The sequence below is a fragment of the Urocampus carinirostris genome, chromosome 11, assembly GCF_059441175.1.
Source record: "Urocampus carinirostris isolate Australia breed hairy pipefish chromosome 11, RoL_Ucar_1.0, whole genome shotgun sequence".
NCBI lineage: Eukaryota > Metazoa > Chordata > Actinopteri > Syngnathiformes > Syngnathidae > Urocampus > Urocampus carinirostris.
Genome location: NC_142359.1, coordinates 16,468,141 through 16,492,382, shown reverse-complemented (window position 1 = coordinate 16,492,382; position 24,242 = coordinate 16,468,141). Strand labels below are relative to the sequence as shown.

General features: G+C 40.7%; 2 protein-coding genes and 2 pseudogenes across 3 annotated transcripts; all 4 read left to right on the top strand.

Annotated features, from left to right (window-relative positions):
* Nucleotides 1-5,034, top strand: LOC148356561 (RNA-binding protein 4.1-like). The gene is made up of 4 exons (XM_088348392.1): nucleotides 1-167; nucleotides 1,838-2,271; nucleotides 2,906-3,651; nucleotides 4,401-5,034. The coding sequence occupies exons 2-3, from the start codon at nucleotides 1,860-1,862 to the stop codon at nucleotides 3,640-3,642; spliced, it is 1,149 nt and encodes a 382-aa protein (XP_088204518.1). The 5' UTR covers nucleotides 1-167; nucleotides 1,838-1,859; the 3' UTR covers nucleotides 3,643-3,651; nucleotides 4,401-5,034.
* A 1,455-nt stretch (nucleotides 5,035-6,489) lies between these two features.
* On the top strand, nucleotides 6,490-24,076 carry sf1 (splicing factor 1). Of its 2 annotated transcripts, XM_088348390.1 has the most exons (14): nucleotides 6,490-6,791; nucleotides 7,497-7,924; nucleotides 11,296-11,562; nucleotides 13,701-13,832; nucleotides 15,818-15,893; nucleotides 18,233-18,385; nucleotides 18,778-18,867; nucleotides 18,955-19,138; nucleotides 19,214-19,329; nucleotides 20,043-20,150; nucleotides 20,238-20,433; nucleotides 20,509-20,716; nucleotides 21,516-21,671; nucleotides 22,965-24,076. In XM_088348390.1, the coding sequence occupies exons 2-14, from the start codon at nucleotides 7,519-7,521 to the stop codon at nucleotides 23,291-23,293; spliced, it is 2,421 nt and encodes an 806-aa protein (XP_088204516.1). In that variant the 5' UTR covers nucleotides 6,490-6,791; nucleotides 7,497-7,518; the 3' UTR covers nucleotides 23,294-24,076. The 2 variants fall into 2 exon arrangements, with proteins under 2 accessions (XP_088204516.1, XP_088204517.1); XM_088348391.1 differs by lacking the exons at nucleotides 11,296-11,562; nucleotides 13,701-13,832; nucleotides 15,818-15,893; ... (7 more) ...; nucleotides 21,516-21,671; nucleotides 22,965-24,076 and adding an exon at nucleotides 9,214-10,563 and having other exon boundaries at nucleotides 6,500-6,791.
* LOC148356560 (U2 spliceosomal RNA) lies at nucleotides 12,090-12,246 on the top strand (annotated as a pseudogene).
* LOC148356559 (U2 spliceosomal RNA) lies at nucleotides 12,418-12,563 on the top strand (annotated as a pseudogene).
* Nucleotides 24,077-24,242: the final 166 nt, after the last annotated feature.

Sequence of the window (24,242 nt, the reverse complement as noted above, 5' to 3'; positions counted from 1 at the left end):
GTTTGCCAAAATACGTCGTTGAGGTGCGCGGCCCTTACGTCACCAGTAAGAGGCAGCAACGTGCCTTTGTGGTGTCTTTTGACACGATTTGGCATCGAACAAGACGCTTCATTGACGGCGCCATTTCACTCCTTTTTCGGCGTCCAGGCCTGCCTTCTGACACGAAGGTAAGTTTTGCGTTTATCGCGACACATGCAGTGCAAAATAACCCTGGAGTGAATATTTAAATAGTATATATTTTTTTGTTACAGGCCATTGTTGAGCTTGGTTCATTGCTTAAACGCTGTCTTGCTTTTGAGCCCGATTTCATTTGAGTGTGAACGCTGAACGACTCCCATGTATATAGAGCTTTCGTCGTTTGAAATCTCTTAAAGGGTGTCGCTTTATAAATGGAAAATGGTTCTTTCGGATGAGATGGACGGATTCGAATTCTATGTCCTGAATTTATTCACCAGGCAACGTTCTTTTTGTGTTGCTAACCGTGCCAAAAAGTCGCTCATAGCAACGTAATTCGCGTTGTTTTCGTGTCGTTGTGTTTTCTGCGTCGGGTGTTAAATTTTAGTCAGCATCGTGGTTGTACAATTTGCCTCAGTTTGTTTGACTTGGGGAGGAGTTTTCAGTTTATTCTCTCTTGTTTTCTTTTAATTAATTAATGTTTTAAAAAGTGTGCCTTAGATGGGGGACTGGGGGTCTTTTCGGGGGTTCACAATTAAAGTATGATTCATGAACGTAAGACTTACTGCAAAACGACTATTGAGTTATTTCCACCTCATTTTTTTAAACCTTCACTAAGATCAATTTTTTTGTCTATCAAATACATTTGTTAAAAAAGGAAATATGTTGAATTATCTACTATTATTTAACTTTTGATAACTCGTGCAGATTTGAAATTGATAAATAACAGACGAACATTAATTTAAATGATTTAAAAGTCGTTCTACGTTACTAGTGATCCCAAGAGATCTAGTGATCTTCATTCGGGCCCCGGTGCTGTGGAATGCTCTTCCCCCTGAGATTCGATCTGAAACCTCAGTGCAGATGTTTAAATCTAAGCTTAAAACACACTTCTATTCAATATCTGTGTATTATTTGCCCTCATGTAGGCTTTAGATCTGGGGATGGTGTCATAATAGTCTGTGGTTTGCAATAAACTGTGGTCTGTGCAGCCTTTTGAGACTTAATGATTAAGGGCTATACAAATAAACTTGACTTGACCTGAATATGGGAACTTTGCTGTTCTATTTCTTTTTTATAATTGATGTTTGAAATGGCTCTAAAGCTTCTTTAAACTTCTGTGAAGGTGCTATTTTTTAATTCGCTTTCACATCACACCCATTACTTTTATTTTAAGTAAAAACTTCGGGAAGGGTTTCCTCGAGGTTCTCAGGTTGATTGATTAATGGTAGTCAGCAAATTCAGCTACAGTGGCGCCTGGCCTTGGCGATGTTTGAAAACACGGGCCATAATTTGGCTCATTTTACTCTTGTGCTTTCTCAACAACTTTTCGCTGGCCATTTAAAATAATGTCATGGGCCATGAGTTTAAAACCGGTTCTATAAAGGAAACCAGAATTGGAAATATTCTGGTTTCATTGGAAATATTCAGTTTTTATTTTTTCATTTATTTTTTTTCTAAATACTTTTTGATACTGCTCATATTCTAGCTGTTATCCATTATTCACTGTCTTACTGCTGTAACAAAAGAAATCTCCCCGTTGTGGGACGAACAAAAGGTTATCTTAATTTTTTTTCCCTTAGGCCTAGTTAGACCTACCAAGACTTTTAAAAGCGCTGACATTGAATACTGACATGTAGTAATTCTATCTTTGATTTTTTAGGATCAACTGAGCACCTGCAGCTATGGTGAAAATCTTCGTAGGCAATCTTGCCGGCAACAGCAGCGCAGAAGAGCTACGGGGCCTCTTCGAGAAGTATGGCACGGTCACAGAGAGTGATATTGTCAAGAACTTTGGCTTTGTCCACATGAGCAAACTGTCCGAGGCCGAAGAGGCCATCCGGAACCTCCACCAGTACAAGCTGAACGGCTGGCCCATGATCGTGGAGATAAGCAAGGGAAGGTCCAAGTCTTGCACTAAACTGCACGTGGGCAACCTTGATGAAGGGGTCACGACGGACATTCTACAGGCTAAGTTTGAAGAATTTGGAACTGTAGTAGAATGTGACATTGTGAAAGACTATGCCTTTGTTCACATGGAGCGAATCGAGGATGCCATGCAGGCCATTAATAAGCTGGACAACACCGCCTTCAAAGGTGACCTCGGTGCTCTGCTCTGTCCATAGATTTGGATTGTGCTCTCGTGACCCCTAAAATCAACCCTATAAACTGATCATTTTCAAAATTAGTGGGCGTAACTAAGCTTTCGTGGAAACTTTTAAACAAAAATCTTTAGACTGCATTACAAGGAATAGTGCAAGAATACGAAAATCTCCAATGACACAAGTATCAAGATGCCTGCTAAGAGAACGTCTGAAAATATAGAACCATTTTGGTGGAAAAATTTATACTTGAGTAAAAACGGTTGAATCCCGGTGACAAAATGTAAAATATTTTTACCCGTAAGAAATGTGAATTATTTTCATTATTAAACTTTAATCTAACAAGGCTAAGGAAGCTATTCCAGATTAAACCAAGGATTAAAGACCAAATCATCGCTCAATGATACTAAGGCCAAAATAATATAAGCAAATAAAATCATACACGCTTGGTTAAAAAAATCTACACACTGCGGCTTTATGTGGACTCACTCAAGTTTGGATGCTATAAATTTCAATCTAGCTGGTTAACAGACACTAAACCACTATCACGATTGCTTATGTTTCCCGTCGGTGAGAATCTCCGTGTAGAAGGCTTCCGGTCTCATGCGTTTCTTCTCTCTCCTTACAAGGCAAACTGATGAGTGTACAACTATCCACCAGTCGTCTGCGCACGGCCCCCGGAATGGGAGATCATACCGGCTGCTTTGTCTGCGGAAAACAAGGTCACTGGTCAAAAGACTGTCCAGTCGATCGCAACAATAGCTACGGTGACGACAGAGATTTCGGCGGCCGCGGCCACCACCGCGGTACCCAAGGTTTCGGCAGAGGCGGTTACGGAATGGCCGGCGCGCCACCCGATTTCATGGCCGGCGCGCCCCCCGATTTCATGGCCGGCGCTGCGTATAATCGTGCTAGTTATGGTGGCGGGATTCTGCCGCCACCCCCACCTCTTCGGAGGCCCGGCCCCGAGGTGGGGGGTCGGTACGGTGAGAGGTCTGCAGTTTACGGGCAAGGTAGCATGCACGGTAGTGTCGACTACTACGAGAAGTACCGAGCTCGCCCTTACGGCTCGAGTTATTTCGAGGAGCGCCGCATGTCCTATATCCCGCCGCCACCTCCCCCACCCCCTTCTGCCCACCCAAAGTTTTCGGGGGTGGATCCGTATGAGCGCCGTGCGCCCGTATCGGCTGCCAACTCCGCTGCCGCTTACTATGCGAGAGAGCACAACCCAATAAGCCGGGCACCCGTCAACCCGGAAGGCTATGCATATGAGCGAAAACGGCTCTCGCCTGTTTACGCTTCCCGGGGTGCATACATGCCACCGCGACCCAAGGAGCACTATGTGCAACGTTTTGCGCCATACTGAAAGCCCACGGTAAGACTCAACCTTCCTTTCTTTTCTTTTTTTTTTAACCCTCGTGGCATTCAGGTAAATATTATGTCACTTTTCATGTTTTTTTCTATTTTCAGTTGGACAGTATTGAAAAGTAAACAAGTGGGAACTAAAAGTTCCCCTGGGTTGTGAAAGCATAGACGTTCAAAATGGCATATTGCAGTGATTTATGTTATTGTATTTGGTAGCCAACCGCCTACTACACACAAAACATGTTTTGTACGTTATTTAGACGTAAAGACATACATGATAAATTCATTATCTTTATATGATAAACATGGTGTATTTCAACGCATTTCCCAGGATATTTGTATTTTTCCTTTTTAGTGGTGTGGAGTCAAATGTATGCAAAGTAAAAAAGAATGTTCACACATTACACTAGCTTAGTGACGCCACATGCGAAAATAATAGTGGTTTGCTAATTTAACCTTTTAAGTTTTTTGGGGGAAATAACTGTCACAACTTTTTTTATAGTTCAAAGCTCTATTCTTTAGTCATTTTTAGGACTTGTATTGTCCTAAGGGACAGGGAATAAATAAATAAAAAACTAAAGTATGGATAATCCCATGCCACCGAACATTTTGAGTGGTTGGAATTAAAAAAATATTCATAAATGGCTGAGTTATCATGTACACTGACATGCATTGTGTCACAAAAAATGTGCATGCCACGAGGGTTACTACAAATCATGATTGAAACATGAAGTAATTATTTTTCCTTTGTATTTGTAGGTCGTTGATTGGAATTTTTCTGTGGCTGTCATTTTCTCAAGTTTCCAGAATCCCATCAGACTGGTGCCATGTTTTTTTAAGCACACCCTAATATTCCAGCTTTTTTTTTTAATATTCATTGCTGGCATGTCTAGCAGATTTTTGTTTTCAGCTCTATGTTTTAAGTCTTTTTTCACCACACACACAAATTGAGGTAAAATTTCATCTCGCCCCACTTTTGATTTAAAGACTGTTGATGTATAGTTGACCCAGTTTATGATCGTGGCAAGTATCCAAAACAGCATTTATTATTTTGTGTATTTGTATGCTTACCTAAAGTAATGGCTGAATTATTTTCGGCATACATTAGATAGAAATCATTGGAAAAATAACAGGAACTTTGTTTTGTCTCGGATTCTGTTATTTTTAATGAATCTCATGCTTTTCATTAGTGCGACTTATATATTTAATGCCACTTCAAATAATCCATTTAAATTTTAAGTTCTGGATTGAAAGTGAAAACGGATGCTTAAAGAACATTCCATGTAGCAAGCTCCCGTTTGATTTTGTGTGTCAGAAATAAAAGTTTTATATCCCTTTTGTTCATTTGCCATCTGAGAGTACTTAAAAATAAAGTTTGAATGATAGCAGGGCATGCAGTTTGCAATTGCCTTTATTGTTTTCGTGCAATTGTTTCTAGATTTTACATGCAGCAATCCCAAGGGTGAATAGCTCAGGGTTGATGTCAGGACACAATACTTTTTTTATGGATGTTTCACCCCTTCACATGGAGTTAAACTGTAAATACACCATTCTAGCTTAAAGTATCTGCGTACAGAAAGTCAGCTTTAAATAAAATATTTTTGTGTAAATTGTTTATTTTTTTTTATTTTTTATACCGTTGATTATTGAATGAGCACTTTAACATCAAGTAAAATGACGGCAGTGACAGAAGTACGATCATATTTCAAGAATCCAGAATGAATTTTCACAACCTGAACAAAACAGATAAAATTCTAGGTCGTTTAAAATGCAAATTATTTGAATGGCACCTGGCCAGGTAGGCAGAATTGTTCAAAGTGTTCCTGTCAGTCACACACTCGGGCATAAACTAAGAGTGCCCTGGTGAGACAGAAGCGCTGCGCTATCTACATATGGGTGTAGCGCTTTGAGGTAATTGGAGGATTGTATGAATTGCAGGAGAATAGTATCAATTTGATCCAAGTACTTGCTTACTATCGATAATATCCATACTTAGAGCAATCTGCCCACCCCAACATTTTAAAGGAGAATGTTTTGGCCAGCGATCACAAGGTTTTTTTGGGGGGGTGGTATTTGTAGCAGCAAGGTGGCAGACTATTCTGGCCCTGATGCTGTGGAATGCTCTTCCCCCTGAGATTCGATCTGCAACACTTCTATAGCTTACGAATAACCTATTTCCTGTTGACAATATCTGTATTATTTGTTATTGCAACATCAATCGCTGGTCATCCTGGAAGGGGGATCACCTCTTGTGCGGTCCCTTCTCAAGGTTTCTTCACCTTCCTCATGTTGAGGTTTTTGAGTTTTTCCTTGTCCTCATGTAGGTTTTAGATCCGGGGATGGTGTCATAATAGTCTGTGGTTTGCAATAATCTGTAGTCTGTGCAGCCCTTTGAGACTCTGTGATTAAGGGTCATACAAATAGACATGACATGGCATAACAATGTAAAATATAAATTCATGTCGTAAATGCTTCGTTCTTTTGTACATCATGGAATATTCATTCGTTAACCTCTGGATGTGTGAATTACCAGTGCATATTCTTCCATATGAGTGGTGTCGAATATTAGGGGAGAGGGCGGCGATGAAAATACTCTGGCATCATGTCGTAAACATGTTTATGAGGAATACCTGGAATATGACGACCTTTCAACTTTTTGTAAAGTATTAAAAATTTTGAAAAGTAACCAACCCACGGGGTTATTTTTGACCCCACGGCCACATGTTTTTACAGTACATAATTTTGGGGAAACTATATTTTTAATAATAAAGCTATTTATTGGGGCCGAATATTAAATGCTATTCACGAATTCGTACCTCTTTACTAAATGCGTAAATTTAAAAGGCGGAGGGTTACACAGATTTCTCACCAGAGCGGAAGTAGCATTACCAGCCCCGTACAGTGCTAGATGTCAAACTCTATGTAACGTTGGTAGATCTAAATATATTAGGCAAATCCTGCATTTCAACCCAAACTTAGTGACCCTAATGTGCCATTAAAAGTGATTATGAACCAAACAATTCAAACTATTCGACAACAATCAGGTGGAAAGTAGTTCCAGCCCAGCCCCCATCCTTACCCTTAGCATTAGCCGTAACGTTAGTCGCCATTTTCCACACCGACAATAGTGAAGCCTTACTGTTTCTCAAGGTAGGCCGTCGAATAACACTTAAATAATAACTACAATCGACGAGTTCTCGTTTGTAATCTGAAAGTAATTGCTACGGGTTCTGTTGCAAAATTCTACCGCTCGTGTCATCTCTGTGTGTATAATGAATGAATCTTAAGCTGCTTTTACACGTGCAATACGCGCTATTGTTACGAATTCCGTTTTGTGAGTATGTAAATATAGCAGATTGATGCCTATTGGGTATTTTTGTTTCGATTCTATTCTTAATTGGCAGGTTTTCAGTTACTTTACTTATTGAAAAGGTAGGCCGCAATTTGTATTTACCGCTGCTAAGGCGGCTAGTCTGAAAGCTAATGCATCTATATTTTAGGGTCCTTTAAACTCGTGTTGCAGTCCAGGCCTGCATTGGATATTGCTAAATGTAATATATTTGTAAAGTCGGACGATGGAGGGGTGTGAACATATATATATGCTTCTGTGATATCCTGCTAAGGTGTGTTGAGCACTAAGGTTCGCGGATACATAGTGCAAACATGACAGCATATTTTTTTCGCTAAAAAACAAAAAGATAAGTATGCTTCCCATACTATGGGGTTTTAAGCACAAGCTTGAGTGAGGAATAAACGTCTGATACATTGAATATTGATTATTCTAAATGTACGGACGAGGTAAACAGGGTTAAATTATGAGACTGTTTGATCATTGTCGCCTTTCCATTTATTCAGGGGCAAAGTGTAAAAAGTCAAAATGGTGAAAATATTCGTGGGCAACCTGTCTCCTGACACCACATCAGATGAACTGCGATCACTCTTCTCTCAATATGGCAAAATCGCTGAGTGCTCCATTCTGAAGAGTTTCGGATTCGTGCACATGGACAACAAGGCAGAGGCAGAGGAAGCCATCCGAAACCTCAACCAGTATCAGTTGAACGGCCAGGCCATGAATGTGGAGCTGAGCCGTGGCAAGACAAGAGGCTCCACTAAGCTCCATGTTGGCAACATCGCCTGCACAAACCAGGAGCTCCGGGCCAAGTTCGAAGAGTACGGTGTGGTGGTGGAGTGTGATATAGTTAAAAACTATGCCTTTGTCCATATGGAACGGATGGAGGATGCCATGGAGGCCATTAATCAGTTAGACAACACAGCTTTTAAAGGTGACCCCTTGGGCTGGGCATTCTGGGTTTTGTTATTTAACCGTTTTGTTGATTATAAATCAAGGTAAGTCTTTAAAATGCAACAGGTGAGTCGAAAGACAGGTCAGCAAAGTAGGGCTGGGTGATCCATTGATAATCATTTTAAAAATTCAAAATGTCTCATGAGTCTGCCTACGGATTTTCTTGGATAAGAAAAGAAAATTGAAAATTGGAGTAATTGAACGTAATCATGGTCCAGTTTGAAAAAAAGATGCATGAATGACTTATTGTAAATTCAAAAGATGTCTGCCAACATGCATGTTTTTACATTACGACTAACATTTTTTAGGTTGACGCAAAAGCTTGTTTAACAATAGGAAAACAAATTACACAAGTGTTTAATATTATAATAAGAGCAAAGTTTATTAAGGGGTAGAAAAATGATATTCATCCAGCTCTGCTGAAAGTTACGATTGTAAAGCTGGTATCCGTAATGTTGCATTTTGTCGAAGGTTTGTCCAGGCCCATCTGTACTGGTCAGTGGTGGTTTAATTCAGAATGATATTGAAGGGCTCATGTTGGATCTGTGATATGCATTGATGCAACATGATTGCCGCTAACTCGGCACTTATTTTACAATATTCTAACTGTACTGACTCGACACGGGGTTATGAAAAAACATTTTAAAGACAACTTACAATCATCCACTTTTGCTGCCTTTCCAATTCGAGCTTTGTCGTGTTGTTAATGTGATTTTACACTCTGCAGAGTTGGACCAATAGATGATATCTTTCCAACAATGCTCAAGTGGGTACTTAGTTTTGTATGTATTCTTTTAAAGCAACTTGTAGTGTCTGGAGCCAATTACGCGAGCATCTAATTACGCTGCTTAATTTTTCTTCGTTTGATAGTAATATAGTGTCAATGGCCAGGGCATTTGGCTTTTTCCTTGACAGTCGCACATTTTTGGTTACGTCACAATTTATGCACTACCTCAAAACATTCGCGAACGTGAACGCGGCATGCCTTTTTGATCGTGGCGTGATGTTCGATTCATCAATCGCCGAGCATTTATAGGTGCGCTACCAACTAAATATTTAATTATTGCACTGTTAGTTCACGGCGCGGCGGGCGGACCAGAGTTGAAAAGGTTACGGATTTCAGCTTTAATTAGCTTATGTGCTGTGTTATGTTCAAATCTCGTGTGTATTTTATTTCGATCATACTTTTGGTGTAGCAAAGCACATTGTACTTTTTTTTTTTCCTTTTTAATGATTGCCCACGTCCTTATTGAGTTTTTCTTTTCCAAGGCAAACTGATGAGCGTGAAGCTTTCGACTAGCCGCCTCCGTACTGCGCCGGGAATGGGAGACCGAGCGGGTTGTTATCGTTGTGGGCAAGAAGGCCACTGGTCCAAAGAATGCCCGCTAGATCAAAACGGCTTCCACAGAAATGGCTCAGAGCCAAACTCTGATGGATTTGATACCTCGAGATTTGACGGGCGTGCTCAGAACCGGGCTTATCAAGCGGGCTTCAGCGGCGCGGAACCGGAATATGGCGCCGGCTACGCTCCTGTGTCCGGCGTTTCCCGTGGTGCCGCTCACACCGGCAATGCGATGGCGTTCCGTCCGGGTCCGGGCTTCGACAACGCAGCGAGATTCGGGGCGCATCCAGGTTACGGCGTTTCCGGAACCGGGACCGCTTACCAGACCGACGGCTCGTACTATGGCGCGGTGCCAGGCTACCCGGTGCGGCGTTCGCCTTACGACGAGCGAGATCCATACGGAGTTGTGGACTACTACGGGAAATATAGGGCCAATATGTACGGCGCCGGTTATTACGAAGAACAACGCACTGTCCCCACTGTCGCTGCAGCTGCCTCTGCATCTGTTATGAGGGAACGTGGTCCGTCGTCTAGCGTTGACCCATATCAGGTCCCCCAGGTCACATCGGCCCCCGTCCCGGTTCCTCCATACATCACACGTGATCGGAGTCCGATTCGAAGAGTCCCCGCCGATGGTGAAGGATACGCTTATTCGGGTTCGCAGATCCCCACCGTGTCCAGTTCTGCCAATAAATACTACCTTTAATACGGCAACATTACAACTGCTGTCAAGGTAGCTTTGTCACTAAGCAAGGAAGCAACCATTAGTATTACCGATGAGATCCAGGTGATCATGTGTCATTTAGGAAAAAAAAATTAACAGTGTCTAGCTTTGATAGGCAAAACATATTAACTCATTCATGGTCCACTCCAATTGAAAGTAGCAACGTTCAGTAAGTGTATTGTTGCTTTGCATTGCATGGTGCATGTATTTGATGTTTTTTTTTTTTCTTGGGCGAGTCTGGGTTGAATATTTTTTTTTTAAAGTGTAGTTTAATTTATCTGTGAAGTTACATTTGGTGTAAAATGTAAGTACCATGCTTCAATTGCCTACATTTTTATTTAGACTTGGGTATTCCGTTAATCTAGGTTATCAAATGGGCCAACGTGTTTGCTGTCACAGAAATGCTTCCTTTTTCATTTTAAGATATAATGGAAATGTTACAAAGACAAATGTAACTTGCCATGCTGTAACACCCACACTTTTTCCCATCAAAATTGGTTTCATTATATTTGATGTCTTTGTGTCGCCTCTTAAATAAACACAATTAAGTAAATCCTTGGGTGTGTTTCAATGTAATTTTTGATAGTGATAAATGCCACCATAGCTGTAAAGTAACTCCTTTTAATTCCCAAGTAACTAGTTACATATACTTTTAGTTTTGGGGTTTTTAAGGGTTATTGTTCTATCTTCGTTATTCATTATCCGTTATTCCTTATCGGTCAGTTCATAATACGCTACATGTCACGAATGCAGAGGAAAAGAAAAAAATGTGTCTTTTTTACTGCCTGGATGCATGGTAATTGATAATTGAGCGGTCACTGCATTTGATGGAGGGCTCAAGCGTTCACACTCGAAAAAAGAAATTGACTTAGAAAAAAAATCGTCTAGAATGTACCCAATTTGCACGTCTTTGAGAAAATTGAAGGTTATAGTGATTCGGGCATTAAAGTTTCCGTCTGTGCGCTGCCATTGTCATGGAAAAAGTATTTCAAGTGAAAGATCGCATTGTTCCGAACGATGTCACTCAAGATTCGCCACTATTTCTGCACGTCTCTTCGCGCAGTTCTTTGTTACGTCACTGAGCAGATTTTTGTTTCAACCAATAGGGTGTCGTTTTACTGTTGCGTCCCCTCCCTCCCGTGGGCAGCTCTCTATTGTGGTTTTACATAGCGGCGCCATTTTGATGACTTCAATTTAGCTCGCAAAACGAAGAGTGTGCAGCGTTCGGTCGCTCGTTTCTAGCACGTGTGTCAGGTCCTCTATTAACCAAATTTTTTCCCGACAGCGGGTGGACGGGGGCAGCCGAAAATGGCCACGGGAGCAAACGCCACTCCTTTAGGAAAGTTGCACCCCAGCATCGGGGCCAAACGAGGCTTCGACGCAGGCCCTGGGGCCGGCAACGGGATGATGCCCAACTCCGGTTCCCCTGTGTCATTTGCGTCCTTGCCGGGATTCCAAGCTCCGATGCCTCCCTCGACTTTTACCCCGACGCAATTCAGCCCGGCAGGTGGATTCTCGCCACAGCCTCAACAGCAACAGGCCGGCGGACAAGGTAAAAATCATAAAAGGCATTGGCTCAGCTTGCTCCATGGACGCACATGCCACGACAGCGTGGCTAGTTAGCACAAGGGCCTATAGGACGTTTCATATTTTACCAACAATTCGCCTAACGGAACAGAAACGTACAATTCCCGTAGTTGTATTTTTATTTTCCACTTTTGTCGACATGAAGATTTACGTGGTGAAAAGTTGGATTTGCCCCTTTAAATCACATGTCAGCAATTCCCAGCCTCGTTTCGATGGTCAAATACGACTCTTATATGGGCGTAGCCATTTGTCTGTTTTGAGATAATATGACGTCATGACCTTTTGGCGCCTATACCAGAGGTAGTGTGGAGTTTTTTAATACGAGCATTTTGAAGACAATTTGTATCAAAAAACCCTCTGATTGTCTTGCTCTATCCCATTGTTTTTTTTAGTTTATGCCATTCTCCTCCCAGTAAGAAATCCTCGCGCACTCCTTAAATCTAAATTGATCAGAGATAAAAACAAACATAAAATCAATAGTGTTGCATTTACATCACTTTGCTGTTGTTTTTGGACTGTGTGTTTGAGAATTATGAGAAATATGATAACAGCTCTAATTTTTGCAATCCGGAGATGGAATAGGAGCTTGATCTGTCCACTCCACGCATCGGCCCGGTATTGCAGTACCTCCGGGAACGGTGCATTCGCAATGATCGCAGCAAGGCTTTAGGCCCTAGTTTAGGGCTAGGACCTTAGCTTGGCTTTTTGGCTGAGAATAAGTGTCCTGGCTTTTAGGCTTTGTAGCGTATTATGAACTGACCGATAACGGATAATGGATAATGAATAACGAAGATAGAACAATAAACCTTAAAAACCCCAAACCCCCACTTGAAGTTTAGTATCTGTTCTTATCCTTAATGTGTACTTTCTGTACAGTTGATTTTTGCAATCCGTAGATGGAGCTTGCTCTGTCCACTCCACGCATCGGCCCGGTATTGCAGTACCTCCGGGAACGGTGCATTCGCAATGATCGCAGCAAGGCCTTAAGGCTAGGACCTTAGCTTGGCCTTTTGGCTGAGAGTAAGAGTCCCGGCTCCTAGGCTTTGTAGCGTATTATGAACTGACCGATAACGGATAATGAATAAAGAAGGATAAAATTGTCATGATTAAAAAAAAAATCAAAGATGTCTAAATTAAAGGCCGCAGCAATTCCCAGCTCTTGTTCAATTCTATGTTGCCAACAACACCTGCTGCCTCACTGAAGTAGTCACAAAGCGCGATGATTATTGGCAACATTGGGCATAAGGGATGCAGGTCGGGTCTTTGCTAGGGTGGGAAGCAACTCATAAAACAGTTTCACATAAAAACGGCGAAAGTTGCACCAACACATTTGTACTATGCGTCAGCGCTTTAGCAGAAAACATGATTTAACCCTTTCTGTGTTGCTTTGTCTGTTAATTTGGATGTTTTTTAGGTGATCGCATAATATTGCTAGGGACAAAACAATGATTTCTTGACATTGGTGGTAATACGTTACTTCTTCCCATGCCCAATATATGCCCTTTTGGGGCACATTTTTGAAAAGACAAGCGTCTAATCAGCATAATTGTGTTTTAATGTGCATAATAAGCTCCATCATATTTCCTGGCTTTCGAAAGACGTTCTGTTTGTTTCATTCCGTCTCTTTCCATTTGTCTCCTTATACCTGGTCTCATGGAATCACTGCCACACTTGTCTACACGTCATATGTTTTATGTGCAAAATGTGAATGCTCAATCCAAATAAAACTTCTTCAAAATCGACTGCAATGAAAGCGCCACTGCTCCCCCTGGTAGTGTAGGTACAATTGCACTTTCTTTCAGAACGGTAAGAAAAATCCCTGTGGTCAAATGTGCCCCCTGAAGAAGCTTCATTATTTGCAAAGCCCTGCCTCATCCCGACCTACATCTTGAGCGCTAGTATTGAAAGTGAATTACCAAAGCCTGACATCAAACAAAACATCTATTTATCTATTTTATATTTATAGTGTGCATTGCTTTTTTTTTTGTCATGTCCCCTGTGATTTGCATACACAAAGTGTTAATTACATCATTTCTTTTAATAAGCAGCAAGAATATCATTAACCTTCAGACATGTTGCTGTTTTTTTTTTTTTTCTCTTTAGATTTCGGTCAGAAAAAGCTAAGGAAGAAGAGCCGTTGGAGTAGTGAGACGCCTGATCAAAAAACAGTTATACCGGGTATGCCCACCGTCATCCCACCTGGTCTGACCCGGGACCAAGAGAGAGCCTATATAGGTAAATCTTCAGTAATTAACTTTTATCAAATGTGAAATGGTTTCTGTATTGTCTGTCATAAGATTTTTTTTCAAAGAAATTGTAATCTAGGACGATTCTTGTTACATTTTTTGTTTGTGTTTAAAATCTGCATAATGCGTACAAATGCCAATTTTCCCGTTTTTTTAATTTACCTAACCACCCGAAGTTAATTAACACTGATCATCTTTTAAGTGGTGTAAAAAGTGCTGTGACAGTTCTTTGTTCCTTGACGTGATGTGGTTAGCACACCATTGGGCACCCATTAGCAAGTCTAACGTCTACCGAATGATTTAACGCCAGTGCTTGCTGATGTCTGTCCATAAACATAATTTGCCATTTTGCTTGAAGCCCCTCACCGCCACCGCAGAGCAAAACATCAATATTGTTCCTGTGCATGGGAATCCTTTTTTAACACGCTGAAGGTCTGCTTTGTGTTTCTTATTGGTTCAAGTGTAAGCAATGCTGCTTCAATGGCAAGCCAAGTGCACAATCTTCAAAATCATACAGACAACAGTGCAGCAAGCAAGCTAATCTGTTGGAGAACTCATCTTGAGTAATAATTTGGATCATGCATGCCTTTTTAGCAGCAGTGTAACACTCACACAGACTGCCTTCATGGGCCTCCAACTGGGTGTTCTGAAGAACACGTGTCCTTTTTTTTCAACTACTGACATAGTATTGATGTCTAGTCATTCGTAATGGTTGCTTGCAGCTGTTATGTCAACATTCGTTTTAGCCCACTTTAAGTTCTCACTCTTGGCCCTTTCTTTTGCCCTTTTACTAAGACAGAACCAGGCGCCCCAAAGGGCATTAGCCACTTCCCTTTTCGTGTCATGTTTCAGTTTGAATAGACGTGAGGGCGTAGCGTTTGTCAACTTTGGCTTTCTCAGCCCACAGCTCCAAGCTCTTAGCTCATCCATTAACATTGGGTGGTTGTTACTTCAAAAAACGCAAAGCCTCAGTGTCAGACGCGGTCACGCTCACGTCTGTTAAATGATGTTTGAACCCAAATTGGCAGTGGTATTTTTAGGATAACCTGTTCAGGGTGGGTAGGGAGATGCCTTCATAGGAGCAATCTGACTAGTGAATAAGGTGACAAAAATAAACTTTTCCTTAAAGGTGGCCTCATCCTGAAAGAAATCGGAAGTAATAAGAAGCACTGGGCATAGAGCATTTTCACAGAGACCATAAAATTGACATAAGCTTCAGATCAAACAAAAAATTAATCTGAAAAGCAAGTACATAGGATGTGTTAGGAATAATTCATATGTGCAGTCTGCGGCAGCCTGTTAAGTGCCTTTCTACTGTTTTTCTCAAAAATCTCATGTAAAGTTTTCAGCAGAAACCATTGCATCTCACAATGTTTTTCAGTTATGCGTAGAAGGGGACAGGTCACAAAACATATATTTAGTCATCTTTAAACAATGTTTTTATAATGTTATTTGTATAATGTATAGTTTTCTAGCATTTGACCATTTTGTCAGTATACATTGGCAGTCACATTGATAACACACTTCGCCAGTTATTCCGTAAAACATTTTTTTTTCTTCATTTCAACTTTTAAGTATGACATGAACAGTGCCACACAGTTGGTTCAGCTATATTGCCAAGTCAATGTTTGCTTTTAATATGTGTTCCTATCTATTTAGTGTTTATGTATTTATCAATTATAACATGTATCATTGTTGCGGCGCTTGCTTGTGAGATTTTGTTCCCCGTTTTGTCATTGTCCAAATGAGCATAATGGGTAACATTAGAAATGAAACGGCTTTATTGCTTTTTTTTCTCTCATGTATTTGATATAACTGTTGCATTAAATCTTTGTTTATTTTCAAGTGTTTTCAAACTCATAATTGAACGAGATCGCACTTTCCTGCTAGGGAGTGTTGTCTCTTGTTGGTGGTTTTGTGATAACCGAATTTCTCCCCATCCTTGTTTTTCTTTCCTAACCTGAATTCTTCCAGTCCAACTCCAGATCGAAGACCTGACACGTAAGCTGCGTACAGGAGACCTGGGAATCCCTGTTAACCCTGAGGACAGGTCGGAAAAAGATTAAACCTATGAACAGTAAACCTTTCTTTACCTTGCTAACATTTTTTTTTTTTCGTAAAAAAAATATTTTTAGTGTAATTCTTTCTTGAAGTTGCATTAGAGTGAGTCATGCCTCAAACTCAAGTCTGTGAGAGTGTCACAATACTCTTTATCAACGGCTCCCTCTTCCAACACAACTGAATTAAATAATGGGTCAAATGATAGCTTATCAGGTGTCTCCAGTGCTTGTGTGAGCTGATCATCTATTGGAGGAGGGAAGTCTAAAATATTCTCAACTGTGACCCTTCAGGACTACAGTTTGAGGTTTGGACTCTTCAGTTTTTAGATTTGACAGGTGTATTTTATTTATTTATTTTTGTTTTCAAAAAGTGTCTTTTTATACATAATTGGCTTTTGTACAATGCACAAATTGTTTGACATTTTGGGAGGCAATACATTCAGAGGTAACAGTCTCTTGAAGACTGCGTGACAGAGATGTCTCATCATGTCAAAATAATATGATGTATTGAGATTTACTGTATACAATTTAAAATTTGCTCTTGAGTTTTCTGTCAAATTAGTCCAAGTTTTATTGTTTTTTTGTGTAGTTGTGTGTTGGTTAAAAAATAATTTATTAAAAAAATGAATAATTTTTGGGGGGATCAAAATTAAAGTAGCTGGAGAGTCCTGCCTGTTTGTCCCTTCCTAGTGAAGAGGAAAATGCAAACGTGTGTAACGTAATTGATAAGAGCAGGAAAGTTGAATTTGGCACTTTGAAATATCGTAGGTATGGACAAGGCCTCTTAGGTCCTTGCACCCGATAATTTCATTCGTAGAAATGGTTTGTATTAATTTAAAAAGTTCTATTTCTCATCAACAGTCCACTTTAACGGTTCTTTCTGAGCAAAATGGCTGAGGAATAATAAACCAAATAAAGGGGGCTAATTTTTCCGATATCCAATTAGAATTCCACCCCCTGCCGCCTCAAAATGTTATTGAAAAATCCTCTTCCTAATTTTTTCCTACACATTAAACATTAAAATGATCTGCAATGCAAAGGGTTGTAAAAATTTAAGCTATATGACTGCGTACCTTCATTACAAAAGTAAACAATTTTTGAACTAAAGATTTAATTTACTTCAACTTGGCTTATTTGTGTTCTTCACACTTTGATATGCAGTCAGTAAGTAGGTCACATTGACATCTTAACAAATTCTACTCAAGTATGCACACAATTTGGCATATTGTGCTAGTAATATGTTACCACAATCATGCAGTGACTCTTAAATTTCATCACTCATTACATGTCAAGTGATCAACATTTGGATTGCACCTTATTGGGGCAGTATAATTTACATGTATATTACATCTCTGTACATAATTGATTACCCCCTTTATGCGCAAAGCTTGCCGACAACCCAAAATGGAGCATAGTTTTTGTCCCCTTCCCTCCTATCTTACATGGACATCCAGTATTGGATGTTTTGCTGACATCGGTTGTTCGGGGTCACGAAAGCTCCAATCCGCCCTGACGTGATCCCTGTCAACTGACAAATTTTTAAACAAAGAAAGTAGCGTTTCTACAGCATCCCAAAGGCGCAATTATGGAGATGAACCCCCTATGCCTCATTCCGTGCTCTATTGGGACGACCAAGCGGAGGTGCTTCACATCGTCACCGCTGGACTTATTTCTTCAATATTTTTTTGGGTCAATAAATGTTTCTCTATTTGGAGAGCGTAGGAAGAGGTGGATATCTAATGCTAATTCCTTTCCTCTAACCCAAATTACCCCACGGTCAACCTAACCCTTTTTCAAGCACAGAGCCTTTGTAACGCAGCAACGCAGGTTTTCAGCATCCAAGGGGGAGGTACGGACCTCTTCTGCGTCAGCACCGAGGAGCTCTCAGTGCTTCTGCTTAGAGTTTCACTCTCCTCCCAACACATCTCTTTTTTAGGCCAACAATCCTGTATGCAGGTATAACTATGGCCATGCGTTTGGTTGCCTTTGATGCCCCCTCAGAGTATTCCAACACCGCTTGACTTTGTTACGCTCCGAGTGCTATGGAAACAGGGTGTGAGCTATCATGGCCATATACTGCACCAATCATTTTCCTAGTGCTGCCGTAACAATTAATGTACAACAAAGAATTGTAACTCAGTAGTTTGACATATTATGCTGTCACGTTAGTTCATATTCGCCGTTAATCTAACCCCCAAAAAAAACACAAACTGATTGTTGCGGAGTATACACTTAGGGATATTTTCTGACAACATAATTGCAAATTTGCCCACAAAGGGAATTTAGAAAAGGTGCTGACAGTTTCTTTGTGTCTACTGTCTGATTCCAGGTCGCCTTCGCCGGAGCCCATCTACAACAGCGAGGGTAAGAGGCTGAACACACGCGAGTATCGCACACGCAAGAAGATCGAGGAGGAGCGCCACGCCCTCATCACGGAAATGGTCGGACTCAACCCAGAGTTCAAGCCGCCTGCTGATTATAAGTACGTAAAGTATTGGGCACTGAATGGTCGGTGGTGCTTCCATTTGTACATCAGGGGGGTAAAGAAGCTTGGACATTTTTACTCTTCCTTACTCAAAATGATTTGGTTGATAAGCTGATATTTTCATTTAAAACCATTTCTCTAAATGATTCTTAAATTGTTGAACAAATTCGTTACTAAAATTGTTATTTTTAGCCCATTCATTATTTACATAAAATCACCTTTTTTTCAATTCAACTACTCACAAGATAACCACGGTTTTAAAACCTAACACGGCAAGACTCTACAAATTGGATTGTGACCTTGTCAGCCCTTGGTGTTGGTATTGCAGTGCAGCTAACATATTTGTGTCACTTATTCAACTGCGACCGTAATATTTTTCTTTGGTGCAGACCTCCGGCGACCAGAGTCAATGATAAAGTGATGATTCCCCAAGACGAATACCCTGAGATAAACTTTGTCGGTCTCCTTATCGGACCACGGTAAGTAATAATTAGCAATATAACAATAATACGATTTTCTCAGTCATTTTAGTGCATTCTTATTTGTGTTTTTTTTGTTTTTAACAGTGGTAACACCTTGAAGAACATCGAGAAGGAATGTTGTGCCAAAATTATGATCAGGGGTAAAGGGTCTGTGAAGGAGGGCAAGGTGGGCAGGAAGGACGGACAAATGCTGCCTGGCGAGGATGAGCCTCTACATGCGCTAGTCACGGCCAACACCATGGAGAATGTCAAGAAAGCAGTGGAACAGGTTCTTATTTTATTACCCGTGAATTATTTCTTGGTTTTCACTCTGGGTGCTTTCTAATTAACGATTTGGCTTCAGATCCGCAACATTCTCAAGCAAGGCATAGAGACGCCCGAAGACCAAAACGATCTACGAAAGATGCAGCTAAGAGAACTCGCTCGGCTCAACGGCACGCTGAGGGAAGATGACAACAGGTCAGTTAGAGATTTTTGGGGTCTCAAAGAAAATCCTTATGGCCTGTTAATGCAGCGGTCCCCAAACTACCGCGGACCGTCTTCGAATATGGCCTACCTTCACATTCAGTCCGGCCCTTGGAAAAAAAAAAAAAAAAAAAAAAACAGAAATTTTTTGACACACTCTTTTTCTATCTAATAAAAAAGTCAACCAACTCTTACCACTGGACTACTTGTGACACAGATGACATAAAAAGGCATTGGGTTTTATTCTATGTATCATACGATCTTAAGTACTGTTACCAGAGATGGCTGTTGTTTTTTTGTTGTTTTTTTTTATTTATGCATTTCACATGTTACAATGACGATAAATTTGTCACTTACAATGATTAGACCAGATTTTGTTGTCATTGTCACTTGAAATGCTCAACAAAATTAACATTCGTCGTTGTTACTGCGACTACAAATATGGTGATAATGAGATGAAAATATGCGCTCATGCAATAGTCAAACATTTTCTGTTACTTACTGACCCCGGCCCCTCATCAGAAGTGAAAAGTGTGGGGACTTCTGTGTTAATGGGCCAGAAAAACTAGTTACATCTCCTGCCATTGTCCTCTGTTTTGTATTTACAAAAGAAACAATTCGGCTTATTGTTTATGTACTAGAAATTTATTTATCCTTGTTAACTCAAAGCGAGTTTAATAAACTCGTTAAACCACTTGTGTTGGCAGGATCCTGCGTCCTTGGCAAAACACAGAGCCTCGCAGCATCACCAACACCACCTTATGTACCAAGTGTGGTGGAGCGGGCCACATCTCTTCTGACTGCAAGTACACCAGGTAAAGTGAAGAAAAATTTCCCGTGTTTCTGGACAACTTTATCCTGCCATGGAGAAAGAAAAACGTTCTTATGTTTGCATTGTGTAGTACTTTTGCTGCACAAAGAGCAGCAGGTGGTGAGCCCCCACAGTCTGCTCAGGACAAAGCTCGTATGGACAAAGAATACCTGTCGCTAATGGCTGAGCTGGGTGAGGCCCCACTGCCATCTTCTGGCGGGGGGCATGCTGGCACTCAGGGAGGACCACCCCGTCCCCCAATGCCAAACAGCACCCAGGGCCACCCGGTAATTTTTATTTTACTCCCTAGACCTTCCTGTTTTGGTTTTAATTTTTGACTGAATTGTTGTCTCTTGGGACAGAGCCGGCCTCCCTGGATGTCTTCTGGTTCCAACGACAACAGGAACTTCCATGGCATGCATGGTGGAGGGCCTCACAATTTCCCTCCTCCCATGCCCAACATGGGTGGTCCTCCGATGCCCCCGAATCCAAATGGTATGCCTCCCCCATGGATGCAACCTCCTCCACCACCGATGGGGCAGGGCCCAGGACCTCATGGACACCACATGGGTAAAGAGAATCCCTATTCGACAAATTACACACCATCTTTTGCTGTAAACTTGTATGTTTTGTAGAAATGGTGTCAGATATGACAAGAAGTATTTCACAAAATTTCTGTTCATTTGCTCCCCTTGTGGAGAAAATAGCAAATACTGTATATGTAACCATAGAAGTACAAATAATCTTTGGGGGCACTGTTGCAAACATGATTTGTGCGACACAGGTATTTACCCAAAACAAGTTATTAAATACTTCATGATAAAAGTAACTTGCAAGCATACAAAAACATTGCATCTAAATTTAATATCATACTTGTGCTTACAGGACTGTCTCGACAAAGGTGAATACGGAGATACAATTATTTATTTTCTGTAATGTAAATAAAAAAAACATGGCTAATGTTTTTGGATTGATTATCAACCAACTTAAATATTACAAGTGTTTGATTCTGATATTGCTGTTTATGGAGTACACCCCAATATCATGACAATTTACTCAACTAATCAGTCAATGTAAAATAATAAAAAGCTTGTGATACTTCATATTTTATCAAAATATTTGAATTTTCTGAGTCATAGCTGACTAGAATTTGGACCACTTTTGTGTCATATTTCTTACATTTTTGACTAATATTTATTTTAATTAATAAAAACCACCTAAATTCTTAGTTATTGTGATAAAAACGTAGATCCAAATTAAAGTAAATTAGAGGGTTTAAAATGAATAAAAACTGATCTTAATGACTGAAAACTATTTTTGAATTGCCCGTAATTATGCATTAAAATTTAAATTTGTCTTTTCTTTTTAGGCATGATGCCACCTCCCATGGGCATGATGCCCCCTCCGCCGCCACCTCCCAACAGTCAGCCGCCCCCTTCCGGGCCTTTGCCACCATGGCAACAACAGACTCCTCCACCCCCGGCAAGCAGCATGGCAACGAGCTCGCCCCTGCCCTGGCAACAAAGTAAGGACACAGAACAAAAAGTGACACTGGCAAGTGTTTGTTAAAAAAAACATCATTGATTAACAAATGGAAACAACTTACTATTGCACAAAAACCGCTGTAACAGTACTATTAACATGTGCTCTCAGGGGAGTAGGCTGAAGGGGGCCTACCCATATTCCATTGATTCCTTGCGAGGTAAACGTTTAAATCCAAAACAAGTAAACGGAACCGCAAACCACACACTAAAGTTAGAAAACAAAGAAATGACCGCCTTTTGAGACTCTTTGTGATTAAGGGCTATACAAATAAAAATGACTTGACATTTCAAACTTATAATTGTATCACCAGTGACTCCTATAATGTAATATCCTTGTAACTCGATATATTAATCTTCTTAAGTATATTAATCTAAAATACATATTTTGCATGATTTGTTAAATTTATGTAAATGAGGGGCATTTTTAAAGTTATCTTTTAGATTGTTCAATAGATAATACCTTTTAGGGTGGCACTATAGCTTTTTAGTGTTTTGTGAGAATATAGATTTTTCCTGTGATTATTCTGTTTCTTCTCTGTAGAGAAAATAACTTGTATATTTGTTGGGACTTTGTGCTTACTTGCCTTGTATGTTAATACGGATTTAAGTTATTAACAGTTTGTATGTTCTTTATTTCCAGCGTAAGGCGCAATCCTAATAGCCTTTTTTGTAATCAAATAAGCGACTCTTGTATGAATGTCCCCAAATCCCTATTAATTACCTCAAATAAGGCTAAATGAATGAACCGTACATCATATGAAGGTGTTTTTTTGTGTGTCAAATATATGCCTTTTACTACTCATAACGCTATGTTGTTTGCTAATTTGGATTGTATGCTATGAATATGGGGTCCCCAGCTAATAATCATAAAAAAATCTTGTATTATCATGGCTAATTAATTACTCCGAGAAACCTCTACACTCTTAACGTTTCCTATTTGACCAGTAAATGTCTTTATTTGTATTTAAGTCGTTTTTTAATTTCCAAAATACCCTAAACTTGTTTGATACTTTTATTTATGGCTTTTCTTTTTTTCATCAGACCAATGTTTTACGGTCATTTCTTCCTGCAATTTCTATAGATTTGTCCCCAAGCCTAATATTATGTCGCAAGCAAACAGAATATATTTAAAATTTGATCGTAGATTACGTAAGTAAATAAAAACAATAAAGGTCCTAACACAGACCCTTGAGGCACTTCACACTTAATGCTTATAAGACATGAATTGCTGTCACCAGTGTGTTCCATGCTTAGGGCGTTATGTTTTTCTGCAGATACCCCCACCACATCAAGCCCTGGCACAGGCTCTCTCCCTCCGTGGCAACAGCCGCAGCAACCGGCGGTATCTGGGCCCCAGCCTCCACCCCCGATGGGCGCTCCCTCCATGGTGCCCCCTCCCCCAGGAGTCCAGCCCCCCCTGCCCCCGGGTGCCCCACCTCCTCCCCCTCCGCCACCTCCTGGCTCAGCCAATATGATGTACGCCCCGCCGCCACCCCCACCACCAATGGACCCATCCAACTTTGTCATGATGGGGATGGGGGTACCGGGCATGCCGCCCTTTGGCATGCCCCCAGCCCCTCCTCCTCCCCCACCCCAAAATTAACAAGTTATTGTGAAGAGAACCGCCCACGTCACCACATCCAATAGACCGAAGATATCTACAGATTGTCTGCGCACTAATATAACCAGTGATTTTAGTATGCCACCTGATGTAATGGAGATTCTTCCGGCGAGACGCAAAGTGGCATATGATTGGCGATGCCTTGCTGGGCACAATGTGGCTGTTCATGAGCACGTATTTCTAGTTTTGTAAGGTTCCTCCTCTGTTGTAACAACATGTCTGCAGCAGATAGGCTGTTTTTTTGTTTAAATTAAAGAGTACTTCTCTTTTTAAAACGTGTGTATCAATTCCAAGATTCCGTCTGTGTGTCTGAGAGATGGCGCATAAGTGCTCTCAGGCCTGAGTTCTGAAGATTCTCTGTCTACTGAGGAAAAACTTAAAAGGATATATTTGATGACGTGCATGAGCCATTTCAAGAGCTGATTGTATTTCAAATGGATGAAGTTTGATCCCTTTTCCTGGTGTTGGGTTTGTGACGCGATAGGTAATATTTTTGTAAATTGAAATGTGTGTTTTTGGCAACTTGTCAGTTCTATTTTTTTGTTTGCGATTTAAGTTTGAACAGAGGAAAATGTGTCCTCAACTTTCTGACTGTTCCTGCATCACTTTCATGCTTTAAATTTTATTTCTACCCTTGGGTGTCCAAGGATAAGCAAACCAAGTAAACGCAGTTTAAACGTTAACATATATTTTTTGCTGTTGTCACACCGCTCATTTGATCGAAAATTTTGATTTGAAATAAAGCAATTCAATGGTTTCAGGAAATGTCCCGTTATCATTGTTTCATTTGTCAAGGAGAGACTTGTGACCAAAGTTTCCGGCGGGGTTTAGCTGCAGTAATAGCTGTGCCTCTTGAAACCAGTGTTTCGCGTTCCTCCTAGGAAGGGTTTTACTCGTCTGCTTTTATTTTGACAAGCACGACTCGGAACCA